The sequence below is a fragment of the Rhinatrema bivittatum genome, chromosome 9 (assembly GCF_901001135.1).
Source record: "Rhinatrema bivittatum chromosome 9, aRhiBiv1.1, whole genome shotgun sequence".
NCBI classification, from domain to species: Eukaryota; Metazoa; Chordata; class Amphibia; order Gymnophiona; family Rhinatrematidae; genus Rhinatrema; species Rhinatrema bivittatum.
Window position 1 is genome coordinate 129,515,226 of NC_042623.1, and position 20,107 is coordinate 129,535,332.

The 20,107-nt window shown below is 49.9% G+C and overlaps 1 protein-coding gene across 3 annotated transcripts in view; it reads left to right on the top strand.

Annotated features, from left to right (window-relative positions):
• Window positions 1-20,107, top strand: part of DHRS7C (dehydrogenase/reductase 7C) — a 107,460-nt gene extending 87,353 nt beyond the window's left edge. For 2 of the 3 annotated variants that reach the window (XM_029616406.1, XM_029616407.1), the window contains exons 6-7: window positions 281-436; window positions 19,166-20,107. In XM_029616406.1, the coding sequence (XP_029472266.1) occupies window positions 281-436; window positions 19,166-19,374 (365 nt within the window). In that variant the 3' untranslated portion in view covers window positions 19,375-20,107. Of the gene's footprint in view, window positions 1-280; window positions 437-15,125; window positions 15,277-19,165 lie in introns of those variants that run through there. The other variant, XM_029616408.1, reaches the window with a different exon arrangement.

A 20,107-nucleotide genomic window follows, 5' to 3' on the forward strand; every position in this document is an offset into this window, starting at 1 on the left:
AATGCATAATTAAGGTCTGGAATTCATTGCCAAAAGATGTGGTTACGACAGGTAATGGGTTTAAAAAAGGTTTGGATAGGTTGCTAGAGGAGAAGTCCATAACCTGCTATTAATCAATAAGGAATAGTGGCTTGGGATCTATTTAATGTTTGGGTACTTGCCAGGTACTTGTCACTTGGACTGGCCACTGTTGGAAACAGGATGCTGAGCTTGTTGGACCCTTGGTCTGACCCAGTATGGCATGTCTTATGTTCTTATGTTGACTTTGCTTTCTCCTTAGATGCTGCCTCGAAACACGCAGCACAAGGGTTCTTTGATTGCCTTAGAGCTGAAGTGGAAGAGTTTGAGGTTGCAGTCAGCATTGTGAATCCAACATTCATTCGATCCTACCACGTGCAGTCAAACCCTGGAAACTGGGAAGCCTCCATCTGGAAATGTAAGATATCATTAGTGATGATTAGGTTGATTGTGTCCATTCCAGCTGAAATCTTTTGCTGTTTTTATTCATACTGGCATCCAAAGGGGATGAAATGTGTTAGTCTATAATGTGTCACCAGCTTAGGTCTGGTTTGCTACTCCATGACTCCACCTCTGTAAGTAAACACATCAAATGTTTTAGGCACTGCTCTTATATGGATATAAAAAGCAGAGTTTATGTGTTTCTGTTATGGAGTCTCAATTTTGTGGACCCTTGGGCCGACCTGCAAGAGACTGGGAAAGGCGTTCAATGTCTCTGGTACTCTGCAGGCCGGGAGGCAGATGTTCAGGCAGGACATAGAGGTGCTCTTCACCCTGGAAGCTGGTGCTCCCCCGGGAGGAGCCCGTAGGAGCCCAGCCACTGGGACTTAGGTGGCTTCACCCTTGGAAGCTGAAGCCCCCCCGGGAGGAGCCCGTAGGGGCCCGGCCGCTGGGACTTAGGCGGGTTGATGATCAGGACTGAGAACTGGAACCAGACTAGAACAGTAGACAGGAACTGTAGCAAGACTCGGGTACTGGAACCAGGCAGGAACTGTAGCAGGACTCGGGTACTGGAACCAGGCAGGAACTGTAGCAAGACTCGGGTACTGGAACCAGGCAAGAACTGTAGCAGGCAAGCAGGAACTAAGCAGGTACTGAAGCAGGCAAGCAGGAATGGAGTGAGTACCAAGGCAGCTCACTCCGGGGCATGGAGCAACAGGGAACCAGAAGGTAAACCCGTTGCAAGGCAAAGACTGAGTGTCCACGGCTGGCTTATCAAGGCCGTGGCGTCTGACTCAGGAACTGGGCAGAGTCACCACTGGCAGGAAATGGCCTAGAAAAGCGCCCAAGTGGTGCACGTGCGCGCCTAGAAGCAGGGTGTCCATGGGAGGCTTCCCGGCAGTGCGGCCCTTGCGGGGACGCCGCTGAACAGGCCACGAACTAGGGCCAGCGGAAGCAGGAACAGGTCCAGAAACATTTATTTATTTATTTTATTTATTTAACATTTTTTTATACCGGGATTCATGTAAAGTTTACATATCGTCTCGGTTTACATTGTAACTGAAAAACAGGCATGTGAAATGCAATTACAAAGAACAAGGCATAAAACTTGGCTCAGGTTACATGGGTAGAAAGGGTCTGGTCGCGGCACTTGCGGCCAGAACTGTAACAGTCCCTCCCCTCTTACGCCCCCTCTTAGCCGGTCCTGGTTTACTTGGGTGGTCCAGATGGAACTGCCATAATAAGTCCTTGTCGAGGATGTTATGGGCAGGTTCCCATGAATTATTCTCGGGTCCACAACCCTCCCAGGCAAGCAAGTACTCCCAGCGTCATTGATGGAACCGAACGTCCAAGATCTCACGCACTTGATATGTAATATCGTTCGGTACTGAAGGATCCGATGGTTCAGGAGCCCGGGAGTGGTATCTAGACAAAACAAGAGGCTTCAGCAATGACACATGGAACACATCATGTATGTGCATGGAAGAGGGTAGGCCTAGTCGGTACGAGACTGCTCCCACTCGTTCGGCGACTTGGAAAGGCCCACAGAATCTCGGGGCTAGTCTTCGAGATGGGATTCGTAGTTGTAGATTTTTAGTACTAAGCCAGATGCGATCTCCTGGAAGGAAGATAGGCGCTGGCTGACGATGCCTATCCGCATATTTCTTGATGGACTGGGCAGCTTTATGGAGCTTTCCCTGGATAGAGGTCCATAGGAAAAGAAGCTGGCGGGCTGACAGTTGCACTGCCGGGAGTGCACTAGGTTCAGGCAAAGTCAAGGGCGGTCGAAGTTGCTTCCCATAGACAACGAGAAAAGGTGAACTTCCAGTAGGGGCATGCATATGATTATTATATGAGAACTCCGCCCACGGGAGTAACTTGGCCCAATTATCTTGTCGTTCATTCACGAACGAACGGAGAAAGATCTTTAAGGTTCGGTTAGTCCATTCCGTTTGCCCATTACTCTGGGGATGGAACGCAGACGAAAGACTAAGTTGCACACTGAAGCGTTTGCAAAGTGCTTTCTAATATCGAGCAGTAAACTGTGGTCCTCGATCTGAGACTATATCTTGTGGAAGACCGTGAAGTCTAAAGATATGGTGAGTGAAGAGATTGGCTAAGTCAGGTGCAGAAGGCAACTTTGGCAAGGGGACAAAGTGCGCCATCTTGGAGAATCGGTCTACAGTCACCCAAATGACCAAATTACCTCCTGAGACGGGAAGGTCCACGACAAAGTCGGTGGAGATGTGTGTCTAAGGCTACACCGGGATGGGTAATGGTTGTAACAGGCCCCTGGGCCTCCCGATGAGTGGCTTCTGAACAGTGCAGGAAGGGCAAGAGCCCACAAAGGCTTGGACGTCCTGTCTCACCGTCGGCCACCAGTAGAATCGGTTCAACAAGTCTAAGGTCCCTTTACAGCCAGAATGGCCCCCAGTGAGGGAGTCATGGGTCCAAGTGAGGATTGCTCTCCGGGAGCGACGTGGAACAACGGTCTTTCCTTGGGAGGACACCAAGGTTGCTGAGAGACTCACTTTTGCGGGATCCAAGATGTACTGGGGAATGTCAGAAGTCTCTTCAACCTCAGAGGAGCGCGAGAGCGCGTCGGCTCGAACATTCTTAGAGCTGGGTCGGTAGTGTAGAGTAAAGTTAAACCGATCAAAAAACAGCGACCACCGGGCTTGCCTTGGGTTCAGGCGTTGTGCTTGCTTCAAGAATGCTAAGTTTTTGTGGTCGGTGTAAATCGTAACCGGCTGGTTGGCCCCCTCCAACCACTGTCTCCATTCCTCCAAGGCAAGTTTCACGGCTAGCAACTCTTTATCACCAACATAGTAGTTGCTCTCTGCCGGCGAGAATTTCTTCGATAAATATGAACAGGGTAGCAATTGTCCAGAATCAGAGTACTGGCTCAGCACGGCCCCCACGGCCACATTGGAGGCATCGACTTCCACCACAAAGGGCCGGCTGGGGTCAGGATGACGAAGGCAGGTGTCCAACAAGAACGCTTCCTTGAGGGCCTCGAAGGCTTGGCAGGCGGGAACAGGCCAATCCACCGCATTGGCCCCCTTTCGGGTGAGGGCAGTCAACAGGGCCACAATACAGGAATAGTTAGGAATAAAGTGATGGTAGAAATTGCAAAAGCCGAGGAAGCGTTGCAACGCTTTGAGACCCCTCGGCCGGGGCCAATTCTTAATTGCCGCCACTTTCTCAGGATCCATTTGAAAGCCTGTTGCAGAGATTATGTAGCCCAGGAACGGCAGGGACGTCTTCTCGAAACTACATTTTTCAAGTTTCGCGTACAGACTATGCTCCCTAAGTATTTGGAGCACTTGACGGACATGCTGACTGTGTGAAGGCAGGTCCTGGGAGTAGACTAGCACATCGTTGAGGTAGACAATTACGCAGGTGTTCAGAAGGTCCCATAACACCTCATTCATAAGGTGCTGGAACACCGCCGGAGCATTACATAAGCCGAAAGGCATCACAAGATATTCGTAATGCCCGTCTCTGGTATTAAAAGCAGTTTTCCACTCGTCTCCGGGATGAATACTGACTAAGTTGTAAGCACCTCGTAAGTCCAACTTTGTGAAAATCTTAGCTCCCTGGAGCCTATCGAGGAGCTCCGGGATTAGCGGGAGCGGGTAACGATCCTACTTGGTAATAGAATTTAGGCCTCGATAGTCTATACACAGTCTCAGTGAGCTGTCCTTCTTGCTGACAAAGAAGAAGCCTGCCCCCGCAGGCAACTTGGACAAGCGAATAAACCCCTTGGCCAGATTCTCTGAAATGTACTCGGACATGGCCCGGGTTTCAGGTAATGATAAGGGATATACCCTTCCTCGGGGGGGCATAGTTCTAGGTAGCAGGTCTATAGCGCAGTCATACGGGCGATGCTGCGGAAGAATCTCCGCCTTGGTCTTGGAAAAAACATCTGTGAAGTCCTCATAAGGTGCTGGAGGACCTAGGGCAGAGTGCATCAACGGGAGTCTGGGAGCCTTAGGCACTTTCATACAGTTGGCTAGACAGAAAAGGCTCCACTTGACAATCTGTAGAGTATGCTACTGAATCGTGGGTGAGTACTTCTGTAACCACGACAACCCTAGCACCACAGGGTGGACAGCATTATCCAACACTAGGAAGGCTATCTCCTCCGAATGGATCGCTCCGGTGCGGACAGTAATGGGTGCCGTGGACATCAGGATAGGTCCTGGAAGGAGCATCCCCTGGATGGAGGTAATTCATAACGGGACCTCCCGTCTATGCGTAGGAATTCACAACTGGGACACTAAGTCCTGCAGGATGAAATTACCCCTGGCTCCAGAATCCAGGAACGCAATTGTTTCGATGGATCCTCCAGGGTATTCCAGGGTAACAGGCACAGTACATTGAGGAGCTGTACCACAGCCTAGGAGGAGCTCCTCCTGACCTCCTAGGCTTTGGCGTTTTCCGCACGCTCCTGGCAGCGTGCCAAGAAATGGCCCTTCTGGCCACAATACAAGCACAATTTCAACGAACGGCGACGTTGCCTCTCTTCAGCAGAGAGCGGGACCAGTCCCAGCTGCATGGGTTCACAGGTGGGAGTGTCTGGACGAGAAGTCTTAGGAAAAGACGCGGCTCTCGCCAACACAGAAGCTGGACTGTGGCAGGAGGAGTGCTGCTCCTTGGCCCGTTGTTGTAGGCGGCGGTCAGTACGGGCAGCCATCTCTATCAAGGCGTTGAGGTCTTCCGGCAGATCTTGGGCAGCAATCTCATCCTTTATGCGTCTGGAAAGGCCCTCCAAGAAGATGGCCTTAAGACTACCATCTTACCAACCTACTTCTTGGGCTAAAGTCCAGAAATCCATAGCATAATCCGCCAAGGAGCGAGCCCCCTGACGGAGCTGCAGCAGTTCAGATGTAGCCGTAGCTACTCGGGCTGGCTCATCAAAAGCCTGTCGGAAGTTTGAGATGAACTGTTGTAAGTCCATTAGTGAGGGATCATTGTGTTCCCAAAGGGGAGAGGCCCATATTAAGGCTTTCCCATCAAGCAGGGACAGGATATAAGCCACTTTCACTGCATCCAAGGGAACTGCCGAGGCAACAGAGAGAACCATATGAAACATTGGTTCAGAAAGCCGTGGCAGGTCCTTAAATCACCAGCGTAACGAGAGGGTGCCGGCAGCTGAGTCACCGAAGTGACTGGACCCTCGGGTGCTAGTTCTGAGGTGGACGGGGCCCTGGCATCCAATCGGGCCAATAATTCCCCTACCAAATCAGTAAGGACCTCGAGGTACTGTTGTTGATACTGCAGCTGCTGGGCCAACCCTGGCAGGTCCAAGGGGACAGGCGCATCTGCCGAGTCCATGGCCTTGCAATCTGTTATGGCGTCTCAATTTAGTGGACCCTTGGGCCGACCTGCAAGAGACTGGGAAAGGCGTTCAATGTCTCTGGTACGCTGCAGGCCGGGAGGCAGATGTTCAGGCAGGTCGTAGAGGTGCTCTCCACCCTGGAAGCTGGTGCTCCCCTGGGAGGAGCTTGTAGTAGCCCAGCCGCTGGGACTTAGGTGGCTTCACCCTTGGAAGCCGAAGCCCTCCCAGGAGGAGCCCGTAGGGGCCCTGCCGCTGGGACTTAGGCGGGTTGATGATCAGGACTGAGAACTGGAACCACACTAGAACAGTAGACAGGAACTGTAGCAAGACTAGCGTACTGGAACCAGGCAGGAACTGTAGCAGGACTCGGGTACTGGAACCAGGCAGGAACTGTAACAAGACTCAGATACTGGAACCAGGCAGGAACTGTAGCAAGACTCGGGTACTGGAACCAGGCAAGAACTGTAGCAGGCAAGCAGGAACCAAGTAGGTACTGTAGCAGGCAAGCAGGAATGGAGCGAGTACCAAGGCAGCTCACTCCGGGGCACGGAGCAACAGGGAACCAGAAGGTAAACCTGTTGCAAGGCAAAGACTGAGTGTCCGCGGCTGGCTTATCAAGGCCACGGCGTCTGACGTCAGGAACTGGGCGGAGTCACCACTGGCGGGAAATGGCCTAGAAAAGCACCCAAGTGGCGCGCGCGTGCGCGCCTAGAAGTAGGGCATCCAGGAGAGGCTTCCCGGTGGCGCGGCCCTTGCGGGGACACCGCCGAACAGGCCGCGAACTAGGCCAACGGAAGAGGGAACAGGTCCAGAAACACGGAGGTAAGGGTCTGGTTGCGGCACTCGCGGCCAGAACCGTAACAGTTAAACAATAAAAATTTATGCAAATAGGTGCAAGTGGGAAAAGAGATCCGTGAACTTGGTACCTAACATATGCAGGCTTTCAATGTGCACCTGCAGAATCAATGCATGCATCAATCACACATTCTGTTTATAGACCTCTGCACCCAACAGAACAAATAATTCTCTGCCTACCACATGCCTTCAAATTCAGTGCTAAGAGGAGGGAGAAAACAGTAGCCAAAGCAAAGAGAGGAGGTGTTCCATTGGAGTTAGGACACAGTTTAATAAAGTCCTTTTTTTTCAAAAATGAGTTTGGTTTCTTGTGCAAACTGCCAGTGTTTCTATCAGAGCAGTGTTCTGACAGTAATGCTGGTAGTTTATGCTTCCAGGGTTGCTGTCAAAACAATGGAAGATGCTGCTGGGAGTAGTCATATCGCAATCCCAGTGGCAGGAAGGGATGTTTAGATGTCCTCCAGGTGAATGGGATGGTTAGGATTGGGCTGGGGGAGGGAGGGAAGTAGAGGATGGGACTTTCTAATGACGTATTCAGCAATTGGAGAGAGAGTGGCTAGAGGGAGGAGGCTGTGACTGGACTGAGATATTCAAATGTTGAAATTAAAAAGGTGGAGATTGGGGGTGGGGAGTGGGGGGCTCAGCCTGGAAGAACCTCTTTTTCCTATATAGATTGGAAGTTGGGGAATCAGGCCATCAAGACTGTACCCTACTTATTTTTCTTTTTTACATCTCTTTGACACTTAACCAATATATTATTTTGAATATAGCTGGCTAAGTCTAAAGTTACAACACAAAAAGCCCAATATACTAGAAACCGGGAGTAGCAATACAAACACAAATAAGGTTTCCAGATCAATAATATAATTCATAGACGCCACATCTATAATATTATATTGAGAATTCAAATATGTAGGACTGCTACCGACTGGATCTGCTAATCAGTCAGACCCAACATAGGAGAAGTCACATTGCTTTATTTAATGATTATTTTTAGTCTTTTGTCATATTTCAAAAAGTATTACCATGGGAAATGACGAAGCCACAATGGGCTTTCGTTTAATGCAAAACTCGCACAAAAATAGTAGCAGTACTTAGCTTCAGAATACAGTCCCGACGTGATCACGTTTCAGACCCTTTAGGTCCTGCTTCAGGGGTTAATACTTCTAAAATCCTCAACAGTGGAGTCATGATATGGTTCCCAAACGGCAAGCAAAATGGCGTTTTCTATCCAGTCATTCGTTGGCGGTCCGCATTCGGACTAAAGTCTAAAGTTATCCATCTGCAAGCTGATATTTTAAGAACATAAGAATTGCCATGCTAGGTCAGACCAAAGTCCATCAAAACAAGCATCCTGTTTCTGACAGTGGCCAATTAGAGTTGAAAATGTTGCGATCCCGGGTCGGCCCCGGGACCGCCACTCACCCCCAACTCGGGTCCGGTCCGCCTCTGGCTCCGTTGGGTCTGTACTGGCCTCTGACGCGGCGCTCCCGCTCCGGAGGAGCAGCCGGTGTCCTCCCGCAGCTGGCCCGCCCCCTAGCCACGCGCGCGCGCGCTAGGGCTCCAATTTTAAAGGGGCCAGTGCGGGAGAACACTAACCTCCCTGCTGATGACGTCAGACGCTGCAGGGCTATTTAAGCCCTGCAGCTGGAGCCTTCCTTGCCTTGCAACGAGGTTCTTCAGGCTTCCTGATTCTTAGTTGCTGCATTCCTGGCTTGATCACCACCTTCGACCCAGCTTGACTCCTGACTCGTCCTTCGTCTTCTCCCTTGGCTCTGGCTTCGTCTTCTGATCTCTGGTTCTGACCTGCTTCCGTCCCGACTCTGCTTTTGGCTCACCCTTTTGGCTCCGGTACTACCTCTGACTTCTGGCTCTGACCCGGCTCCGTCCTCGACTCCGCCTCTTGTCTCTTCTCCTGACTCTTCGATTTGGCTTTATTCTTGGACTCCGTCTCGGACCTTCGTTGTTCCTTGGTTCCTGGGTTCACCGGCCCCGAAGATTCTCCTAAGTCCCAGCGGCCGGGCCCCTACGGGCTCCTCCTGGGGGGGCTCTGGCTTCCAGGGTGAATCTCCAAAAGTCCCAGCGGCCGGGCTCCTACGAGCTCCTCTCGGGGGAGTGCCGGTCTCCAGGGTGAAGATCCCTCAGTCTACAGGGCCCAACGTCGTCCGTCCTCCTTCCCATCGCCGAGTCCTTGGTCGCATAGGACTCCACCTTGTTCCAGTATCCAAGCCTTCCCCAAGTCCGTCGAGCAGGCTCCCGGTCGGGACCTTTTGCTGTGGCCCTCCACAGCGCTTCATTGCCTGTCCTGACCGGCCCAAGGGTCCACGATTACAACAAGTTGCAAGGCCATGGACCCGGCGGATCTCGCAGGGTCTGAAAGCCATCCCAGGCATTGCCCAGAAGCTACAGCAGCAACAGAGTTGCCTCGACACCCTGATGTCGACAGTACAACAATTAGCGGACCGTGTCGAGGGGGTAACCGCTGCCAGCTCTTCGGCTTCAACATCTCGGCCTGATTCCGGACCACCCGTGCCTGTACAGATGCCTGCTCCATCACGGTATTCTGGGGATGCCAAGTCATGTCGGGGTTTCCTCAACCAGTGCTATATTCGTTTCAACCTGCTGCCCGCGCAGTTTCCCACTGACCATGTCAAGACGAGCTACATCATTTCCCTCTTGGATGGGAGGCCCTTGGCTTCGGCCTCGTCTCTCTGGGAACGCCAGGATCCTCATTTAAACAATCTGGTTCAGTTTGTCAAGTCTTTCCGAAGAGTCTTCGACGAGCCGTCCCGTGCTTCCACGGCTGCCTCTGAACTACTTCAGTTACGGCAGGGAAGCCGGCCCCTGGAGGAGTATGCCATGGAGTTTCAGACCCTTGCCACTGAATTGGGTTGGAGAGCCGATAGTCTGCACGGTATATTCCTAGAGGGGCTCTCTCCTCGTCTCCAGGACGAATTGGCGGCCCGAGACCTTCCGGATGACCTCAATGAACTTATCAATTTGGCAGGTCGGGTGGACCGGCGTATTCAGCGTCGTTTTCGGGAACGGAGACCCACGCAGGGACAGACCGGTCCTCGGTCCACACCACCTCATGTCAGGCCGCCTCCTCTCGCTCCGCCTAGCGCCCAGGGTGAAGAACCCATGCAGTTGGGCCAAGGTCCTCTTTCCCCAGAAGAGCGGAGATGGCGTCACTCCCAGGGCCTGTGTCTCTACTGTGGTGGCAAAGGGCACTTCCTGGCCCATTGCACTGAGCGCCCGGGAAACGCCCGAACCTAGAGTCTAGCGGGGAGTTGATTCTAGGCAATACCACGTCTAACTCCCCATGTACCGTCCCGGTAAAACTGTGCCTCCCGGGAGGGGGTTTTGACACCTTAGCCCTGCTCGACTCCGGGTCCGGGGGGAATTTTATTCTCCGAGACCTAGAACAGCAGCTTCAACTGGAGACCCAGCCACAGGAGCCACCCGTACGAGTATCCTCTATTCAGGGGACCCTACTCCCGGGGACTATATCCACCCGGACTCGCCCCCTCATGCTCCAGGTCGGTGTTCTCCATACTGAGGAGATCTCATTCCTCATCCTAGAAAAATCCATCCATCCTGTCATCCTAGGCTTGCCCTGGCTGAGGAAACATTCGCCGGTGATAGATTGGGACTCCCTCCAGATCACATCCTGGGGCCCTACCTGCTTCCGTCAGTGTCTCCCTGCTCGCTCTCAACCCACGCTTCCGCTCCTAGCGACCCCTCTAGCAGTGCCTCCGCAGTACCATGCCTTCCGAGATGACTTCTCCAAAGAGAAGGCCGAGTTACTCCCTGAACATCGGCCCTTCGACTGCGCAATTAACCTACTGCCGGGCACCACGCCACCTCGTGGACGAGTATACCCGCTATCCCTTCCAGAGACCCAGGCCATGTCCGCGTATATCAAGGAAAACCTAGAGTGAGGGTTCATCAGGCTCTCGAATTCCCTGGCTGGGGCCGGGTTCTTCTTCGTGGGGAAGAAGGATGGGTCTCTTCGGCCCTGTATCGATTACCGAGGCCTGAATCGGATTACTCGACGTGACCGCTATCCACTGCCCTTGATTCCCGAACTCCTGGACCGTCTTCAAGGAGCCAGAGTATTTACAAAGCTGGACCTCAGAGGGGCTTACAATCTAGTAAGAATCCGTCCTGGGGACGAGTGGAAGACCGCCTTCAACACAAGAGATGGTCATTATGAGTACCTCGTCATGCCATTCGGTCTTTGTAATGCCCCAGCTGTATTCCAGAACCTCATGAATGAGGTACTTCGAGACTTGCTACATACCTCGGTTATAGTCTACCTGGACGACGTGCTGATATACTCTCGAGACCTTGAATCACATCGTCAACACGTTCGCCAAGTGCTCCAGAAATTGAGGGAGAATCGGCTTTACGCCAAATTGGAAAAATGCCAATTTGAACAAGAATCATTACCCTTCCTAGGGTACATCGTCTCTTCCACAGGCTTTCATATGGACCCCGACAAGGTCACCGCCATCAAGAACTGGCCGCAACCGGTGGGAGTCAAGGCCCTACAATGCTTCCTGGGCTTCGCCAACTTCTACCGCCAGTTCATCCCGCACTATTCCAGTCTGGTAGCCCCGTTAACGGCCCTTACCCGGAAGGGCGCCGACACCAGGAGATGGTCGCCCGCCGCTGTACAGGCCTTCCAGGACCTTAAGGAAGCATTCCTACATGATAACTGCCTCCAACACCCGGATCCCCAGAGTCAATTCATTGTGGAGGTTGACGCCTCCGACGTGGCGGTGGGGGCCGTACTTGCCCAACTTTCCAAAAATGGTAAAGCCCTGCCATGCTCATACTTTTCGCATAAATTTTCCCCCGCAGAAAGGAATTACGGTATTGGGGACAAGGAATTGCTCGCCATCAAATTAGCTTTCGAGGAGTGGCGTCAATGGCTGGAGGGAGCCCAGCACCCTATAATAGTCTACACGGACCACAAAAATCTGGAATACCTATGTCGTGCCCAGCGTCTCAATCCCCGGCAGCCGCGCTGGTCCCTCTTTTTCAGCCGGTTTAATTTCTCTCTCCACTACAGGCCGGCAGCTAAGAATGTCAGGGCGGATGCCCTCTCCCGTAACATAGAAACTGACGATACCGTCGAACCTCCCCAATACATTCTGGACCCAGCCAAGGTTCTCGTGGCCGCATCCGAAGTGGCACCCGCGGGTAAAACAGTGGTTCCCGCTTGCTCAAGGAGGAAGGTGTTAGCATGGGCCCACGATTCGCTAACAGCCGGGCATCCAGGGATGGCCTGGACTCTAGATCTCTTGACGGAATTCTACTGGTGGCCACGGGTCAAGGAGGATGTTCGCCTCTATGTCCAGTCATGCCCCACGTGCGCCTGACAGAAACCTCTGCCAGGCCGCCTCTGGGGTCTCCTCCAACCGCTTCCCATCCCTACGGAGCCATGGACCCACGTATCCACGGATTTTATAGTGGAGTTGCCCCCTTCGGAGGGAAAGACCGTGGTCTTGGTCACAGTCGACCGGTTCTCAAAAATGGCCCACTTCGTGCCTCTCGCGAAACTACCCACAGCCCCTGAACTGGCCGAACTATTTACCCAGCATATCTTCCGACTACATGGATTGCCACTGCACATTACTTCTGACAGGGGTCCTCAATTTACGGCAAAGTACTGGAGGGCTCTTTGTAAAAAATTTGGTGTACAATTGGATTTGACCACCGCTTTTCACCCCCAGAGCAATGGCCAAGTCGAACGCACCAACCGAACTCTGAAGACCTTCCTTCGAGCCTTTGTTGGAGACTTGCAAGATAACTGGGTCGCCCTCTTACCCTGGGCAGAGTTCTCTTACAGCCGCCACAAACACTCCGCTACTCTACAGTCCCCGTTCCAAATGGTCTATGGGAGGATTCCCAAGCCTCCCCTGCCTTTGCCGTTGACGGTCTCGTCCCTGGCAGCGCAACTAACTGCCAACCAGCTCCATCACCTCTGGCACTCCACCCAGGAGAAACTTCGTCGGACGTCCGCTCGGTTTAAGGAGTATGCGATAGAACCCGGCGACCCGCTCCAGTTTTCTTACCAGGAACTAAGGTATGGATGAGTACCAAAAATATTCAGCTGCGCACTCCTTCCATGAGGCTAGCACCCCGCTATATTGGCCCCTTCATCGTGGCCAAACGTATTGGGGCAGTGTCCTACAGGCTACGCTTGCCCTCCACTCTTAAAATACATGATGTCTTCCACGTCTCCCTGCTCAAGCCGGTGGCTCTTTCCCGATTCCAGACTCTGCCTCCGGAACCCACTGTCACCTCCGCTGACCAAGGGAACACGTATACAGTGAAAGAGGTTTTGGACGTTCGGTTACACCGCCATCGTTGGGAATACCTTCTCTCCTGGGAGGGTTACGGTCCCGAAGAAAACTCCTGGGAACCCTCCTCACATATCCTGGATAAAGACCTCCTCCGCCAATTCCATTTGGCTCACCCAGACAAGCCAAAACCCCCGGGGAGGGGGCATAGGGGGAGGGGTACTGTTGCAATCCCGGGTCGGCCCCGGGACCGCCACTCACCCCCAACTCGGGTCCGGTCCGCCTCTGGCTCCGTTGGGCCTGTACTGGCCTCTGACGCGGCACTCCTGCTCCGGAGGAGCAGCCGGCGTCCTTCCACGGCTGGCCCTGCCCCCTAGCCGCGCGCGCGCGCTAGGGCTCCAATTTTAAAGGGGCCAGCGCGGGAGAACACTAACCTCCCTGCTGATGACATCAGATGCTGCAGGGCTATTTAATCCCTGCAGCTGGAGCCTTCCTTGCCTTGCAACGAGGTTCTTCAGGCTTCCTGATTCTTAGTTGCTGCGTTCCTGGCTTGATCACCACCTTTGACCCGGCTTGACTCCTGACTCGTCCTTCGTCTTCTCCCTTGGCTCTGGCTTCGTCTTCTGATCTCTGGTTCTGACCTGCTTCCGTCCCTGACTCTGCTCTTGGCTCACCCTTTTGGCTCCGGTACTACCTCTGACTTCTGGCTCTGGCCCGGCTCCGTCCTCGACTCCGCCTCTTGTCTCTTCTCCTGACTCTTCGACTTGGCTTTATTCTTGGACTCCGTCTCGGACCTTCGTTGTTCCTTGGTTCCTGGGTTCACCGGCCCCGAAGATTCTCCTAAGTCCCAGTGGCCGGGCCCCTATGGGCTCCTCCTGGGGGGGCTCCGGCTTCCAGGGTGAATCTCCAAAAGTCCCAGCGGCCGGGCTCCTACGAGCTCCTCTCGGGGGAGTGCTGGTCTCCAGGGTGAAGATTCCTCAGTCTACAGGGTCCAACGTCGTGCGCCCTCCTTTCCATCGCCGAGTCCTTGGTCGCATAGGACTCCACCTTGTTCTAGTATCCAAACCTTCCCCAAGTCCGTCGAGCCGCCCGGTTGGGACCTTTTGGCGAGGTGCTGTGGACCGGGGACCGGTCTGTCCCTGCGTGGGTCTCCGTTCCCGAAAACGACGCTGAATACGCCGGTCCACCCGACCTGCCAAATCGATAAGTTTGTTGAGGTCATCTGGAAGGTCTCGGGCCGCCAATTCGTCCTGGAGACGAGGAGAGAGCCCCTCTAGGAATATACCGTGCAGACTATCGGCTCTCCAACCCAATTCAGTGGCAAGGGTCTGAAACTCCATGGCATATTCCTCCAGGGGCCGGTTTCCCTGCCGTAACTGAAGTAGTTCAGAGGCGGCCGTGGAAGCACGGGACGGCTCGTCGAAGACTCTTCAGAAAGACTTTACAAACTGAATTCAATGGGAACAGCAATGCATCTTTGATTGGCAAATTTTGATGCCCCATGGTTTAAACGCAGAGATAGAGTGGATCGCTTTTTTTAAAGTTTATATATAGCTCCGCTGTTATTTACATCAAAGTTTTATTGATTTATTTACCGTCAATCACATTCTGTTGTGGTTGTAATATGGATGGATGTTTTTTGTGAATGGTTAGTGTTGTGTAATTCGTTTGAATGATGTCGTATGAGTGTGTGTATATCTGTTAGATGCAGCAGAGTGAGTACATCATTTGTGTTTGGTTGGCGATTATAGTGTATTATGCGGTGGTTATGGGAACATAGTGAGTGAAAATCTCTTTTTGTTGTGTTGCGGTGGGTGTGATTTCAGAGTACGATGATGTCACGTCGTCATGTCCCGTTGTGAGGGACGTTGAGGCGTGCAATTTACCACGTTAGGGCGGTGGCCCTTGTAAGTTACTTTAAAAAAAGTTCAGGGAGAGATGTTATGCACCATGGTGAATTTATGGCGCAGTTGAATGTCCTTTGAATCTGTTGAAAAAGGAGAGGTTTGGAAACGTCTGTCTTTTGTAAGACACATGTTTTGGAGTATTAGAGAAACGGTAAGCGATTGGATTTGAGAGAGCCTTAGACATAGCTTGTGTGTTCTTTCTAATTTAACGAGGTCAGATGTTCAGTATATGTGTTTGGTATAATTTAGGTTTCTACCGATTGCGATATCTGCTGTGCTTTGAAGAAATTGGTCTTTGGAAGAGAAAAAGGGAGGACGTTTAAGAGAGCATGGAGATTGGTGTACAGGCTGGAAAAATGCCTAATAACAGACGATTTTGAGGTAAAAGGGTTATTAAGCATCTATGGTCGTGAATGTGTCCTAAATATTTGCATCTAAAATGTAGGTTTGTTTTCTCAGTGGTTGTAGTCCCCCTGAGGAAGCAAACGCATGTGAAACAGGGGCTGCTTGTTGGGGTCAGACCACAGTGAACAATTATCAACAACGAAGTCAAGAACGGTTATTCCAAAGAAAAGAGATTTACACAAGGGGTCAGCTACACAAGGAACCATTGAGAATAGGCAATAGTGATGTACAGTATTGTATAATTATGTTTTATGTTTTTGTGAAGTATCAAGTAGATATGGGCGAAGTGGGTGTATCCACAGGGAAGTTATGTGAAAAGCATTGTATTGAAACTTAATATGTAATACTGTATAGACCTTTTGGGGTCCTATATGCTGACTACCATTGTGTATCTGGATGTTTTTAAGGTATGAATGAGTGTGTGTGTGGGTTTACATTTTAAGGACACATTTCCTAAACTTTCTTTGAAATTGATGATAATAAAGTTGGATGCTTTTCTCTTACAATTTGTGTGGTTATATATATAGAGAGAAAGTGGATCTTTTTCACCCATTGTGTATATCATTGGTGGTCATACATGTCATATAGCTGAGGCCTGCATAGTAGCTGGTAGTTAGGCTTAAGTAAGATAAGTTCCATTGTTGGTGCATCTCGCTTAAGAAGAGGGAAATGTAGGGAGATATCCCATGTTTTACCTTTAAAAGCAGCAAATATGAATCATACTAGCCAAAGAAACATGCTGACAATACTGACAGGTCACAAAAATACTGTCTCATTAGAAAACAAGAGACCTTGCCCTGATGAGAACTTTACACTGAAGGATACTTTATCTAGATCTGTCTGTTTGTAAGTACTTGTGTAAATAGGACCAAGGCAGAAAGACAATACAGCATATAAGCCCTAAGCAGAAGTAATGGATCAGCCAACTGAGTCTAGAAGTCAGAAGACCCCCAGCCTTGGAAGAGAGGAGGGAAATCTAAGACAGAGAAAAACACTCGGGCAAACAGCTTGGCAAACAGACATAGCAGTTCTCTCCCTGAAGAAATGGGGAGGGGGAAAAATACCTGGAACTTGGCAGGACCCCAACCAAAAGAAATGGGGAGGGGGTAAAAGACCTGCAATGCAGCAAAGACCCTCCACCCTCCATGTGATTATACATGAGCTTATACATATTTATTAGCTGGAAATTATAAAACAAGGGAGCAAATAAGAGAAAGACGAGTGAAGTGTCACGACTATGGCTGCTGTGCAGCCTCCTCACCACCAGAGGCCCCTCACGAGCATGCTCTCTTGGCTGGGCCAGTCTGTCCTACCTATCTGCTCCATGTCCTAGACTTCCTACTTAACCCCGCTTAGCCCATGTCTCAGTGCTTCATCATCAAGATCCCTTGGGCTCCCTGCTCTAGCCTCCTGTTACCTTCTGTGTGCCTCCGGGCATCTCACTATCTGTCTTGTTCCATGGCCTGGGGCCCTGCCCTTCTTGTCTTATTGCCTCCTTGCCTTGCTGCCTTCGGGCTTTGTGTCCTGCCTCCTTGCCTTGCTGCCTTCGGGCATTTGTGTTTTCTGTTCAGTATAAGTCTTGTCTTGGTTTGTCTAGTCCAGTCATTGTCTGTCCTGCTCTCCTTGGTTCTCTCATTCCAGCTCACACTTACCTACATTCAGTTCCACACGTACCTGCACGCTATCCTGATTCCACCCATACCTGCACTCAGTTCCAGTGTTCAGACCACGTTTACCAGTCACACCCACGCGTACCCCCATGCTGTTCCAGTGGATCACAAAGCTCAACCTTACCCTCACGCACCCTGTTCCAGAGATGCCTTTCCAGCCAGTACCCAGCTCCACAGACTCCACAGCCAACATCAGAGACTTACTCCTTCCAGCCTGCGCCAGACTCCTTCCAGCCAGCTCCCAGCACCACAGACTCCTTCCAGCCAGAACCTGGTATCAGAGACTCCTTACAACCAGAGACTCCTCTCCAGCCATTATCAGAGACTCTGCTGTGACTCCTGTTCTCCCTATCCTGTAGGTGGTGTTCACCACACCTGGCTAGCACCCAACCGTAACGTGAATGACCCCCAAGGGAAGCAAACCCTGAGAGTGACCCTGGGAGTGAACCCTGAGAGTAACCTAGAAAGAAAGAGCAAAAGGGGAGTCCAAAGCAGACCAGCACTCCCTGGTATTAAGGAGGGAGAAAACTAGGACTCGAGAGAGGAAACGCCCTGATGAGAGACCATGGTGAGCAGTGTGAGGTGACAGGGGAGTTGAGAGCAGTCTGACAGCTCTGCAAATACGGGAAGGGACCCAGAAGCAAGCCCCAAGGCCACTTGTAACTCTGTCAGAACCTGTCCCAGAGTCAAGTCTCCTTACCTGCCCACATTCTCCAGCTCTCCAGCCAGAGCCTGCTTCAGAGGTAAACAGGGGACATTGCCTGAAGTTGGAACCAGGGGTAAGTTAGCTATGTGTATTAATATTTTTTTATTTATTTAAAAATGTTTACATACCGCTATTTGAATATAACCATCATACCGATTTACAGTTTTACAAATATCAAAATAAAAAAACAAACAGTTTTCAATGATAATATCTCCACTCTCTTAAAAAATTTTTAAAATAAAAAATTACAAAAAAGGAATAAAACATACATGTATTTATTAGTCATTCGATTCACTGTTTAATAACTCCTGATTGCTATTCCTTGCTCCAATTACTTGTTGATATTATTTCTCATCCTTTTTCTGTGCCAAAGGCTTGCTGAAATAACCAAGTCTTAAGTTTTGTGTTAAATTGTGCTGTATTTAGCTCTGTTCTTAGGTTTATGGCATGTTTGAACTCACCAATGTTACAGAACTTTCTTTAGGGTAAACAGGAGCTTAGTAGGCAGGAGGTTAGAGATATGTATTATTGTTATATTCTAAATGCTAAATCCTGCCACATCTGATAAAAGTCTATTTCTGAAGAGAACACATTGTCTTTTTCCTGAGCTTAGGATCGTGAAGTAAGGTAGGAGGACAACTGAAAGTGTCCTGTAACAGACAGGTCCCTGCACCCTTAAACTTGCTTACAGTTTGCTTTGAAAATTGAATGAAAGTGCCTAAATTTAGGCATCTATAAATGGGAAAGGGACAGGGAAATGGACAATATTTAGAATCACACTGCTGATTGCCTGTGTTTGTATCCTAAGTTAGGTTCCTAAAGTTAGGTTGTTCATCTAACTGTCTTAAGGCCCTTATATTCAAAGAAATGTTGTAGGCACCTGTATTCTCTGAGGATAATTTTATAACAGCCCATGTAGGGATGCAGTCCTCATGTGGAAAGTACATGCAGACTTCAACCCAAATTTTCAAAACAGATTTATTGTGTAAGTCTGCTTTGAAAATTAGCAGGGGTATGCCAAACTCTGCGTGGCATATGAGCACATATTTACATGAAAGTATGCACGTAAATAGTTTTTCCTCCCAAAATCTGCCCTGCTGAATGCCTCTTTCAAGTATGCATAAAAGTGTTCATGAAATCACTTCCATATGTACTTTTAAATGTAAAATCCCCAGGGCAATTTTCAAAAAGACCATTAATGTACCTGAAACATTTTGTGCACTTAAATGATTTGTAAGATCAGGTCCTTTGAATATAAAGATCTATCTTAGGCAATTAACTTGTGCACATATATTCAAGTTAAGAGTTCAGCATTCTTTGATGTCAGGCTCAATGTGTGTTAGGCATGGACATGATGCAGGAATGATGTCTGTAGTACAGATGTGTTGCAAATGACGATGTGGATGTGATGTATAGGGAGTGGATGTGATGCAAGAGCAAAATACTTTTTGTGATTCTCCTACTAGATGGTTTTATATTGTAATCCTAATGTCTCCTTCTACTAACAGTCTTTTTCAGGAAGCTGGCATATGGTGTGCATCCAATTGAAGTAGCAGAGGAAATTCTGTGTACAGTCAGCAGAAAGAAGCAAGAGGTTTACCTGGCAAACCCCATTCCCAAAGTTGCTGTCTTTGTCCGCACTTTTTTCCCAGAGATATTTTTTGCAGTGGTGGCTTCTGGTGTCAAAGACAAGCAGCACATGGAAGATGAAAAGTGATGCATTGATATACACTGACTAAAATATGTCTTCAGATCTTGAATTTCCTTCCTGCTTCTTTCCTTCTTCATCGTGATCATAGCAGAAAAAAGCAAACTAAGCAAGACGCAGGTATAGACTCTGTGCTGTTCTCCAAGGGGAACTAGAAGTTCTGATTAGTGATTTATATACTTGATATGGTGTACACGTGCTATTGTTATACTTTTGGGGAGGGTAATTTTCAGTGGTCAGCAGAGGGCTAAAGTGTACACGCAGACTTTAGCCTGAATTTTCAAAACACACATATGCATAAATCCGCTTTAAAACGTAGCCAGTATGCACAGAACCCAGAGCAACATATGTGCACAGATGTATACCTGATCATTAGCAGGTGTAAATGTGTACAAGTAGATTTATGTACATACATTCAAAACTCAAAAGTACACACACAAATACTATTCCAGACCTCATTGCTGTGCATATAAAAGAACATATGGAATTGTTTCTATGTACCACCAGGACATTTTAAAAAGCCCATTTACATGCATAAAACTGCATTTTTTGAAAATTCAGCCCGGTATATTCCTTGTACCATGTTCCCCATTTTGTTACGCCTGGGACCCAACTGAAAACAAAGTTTCTGTTGTGTCTTATCTTCCATGGTCAAGAAAATGTAATTAAAATAAATCACCTGCCACTAATGCTGTAACTGTATGCATTCTGCAGTACAATAAAATGCAATCAGAGCAATAGA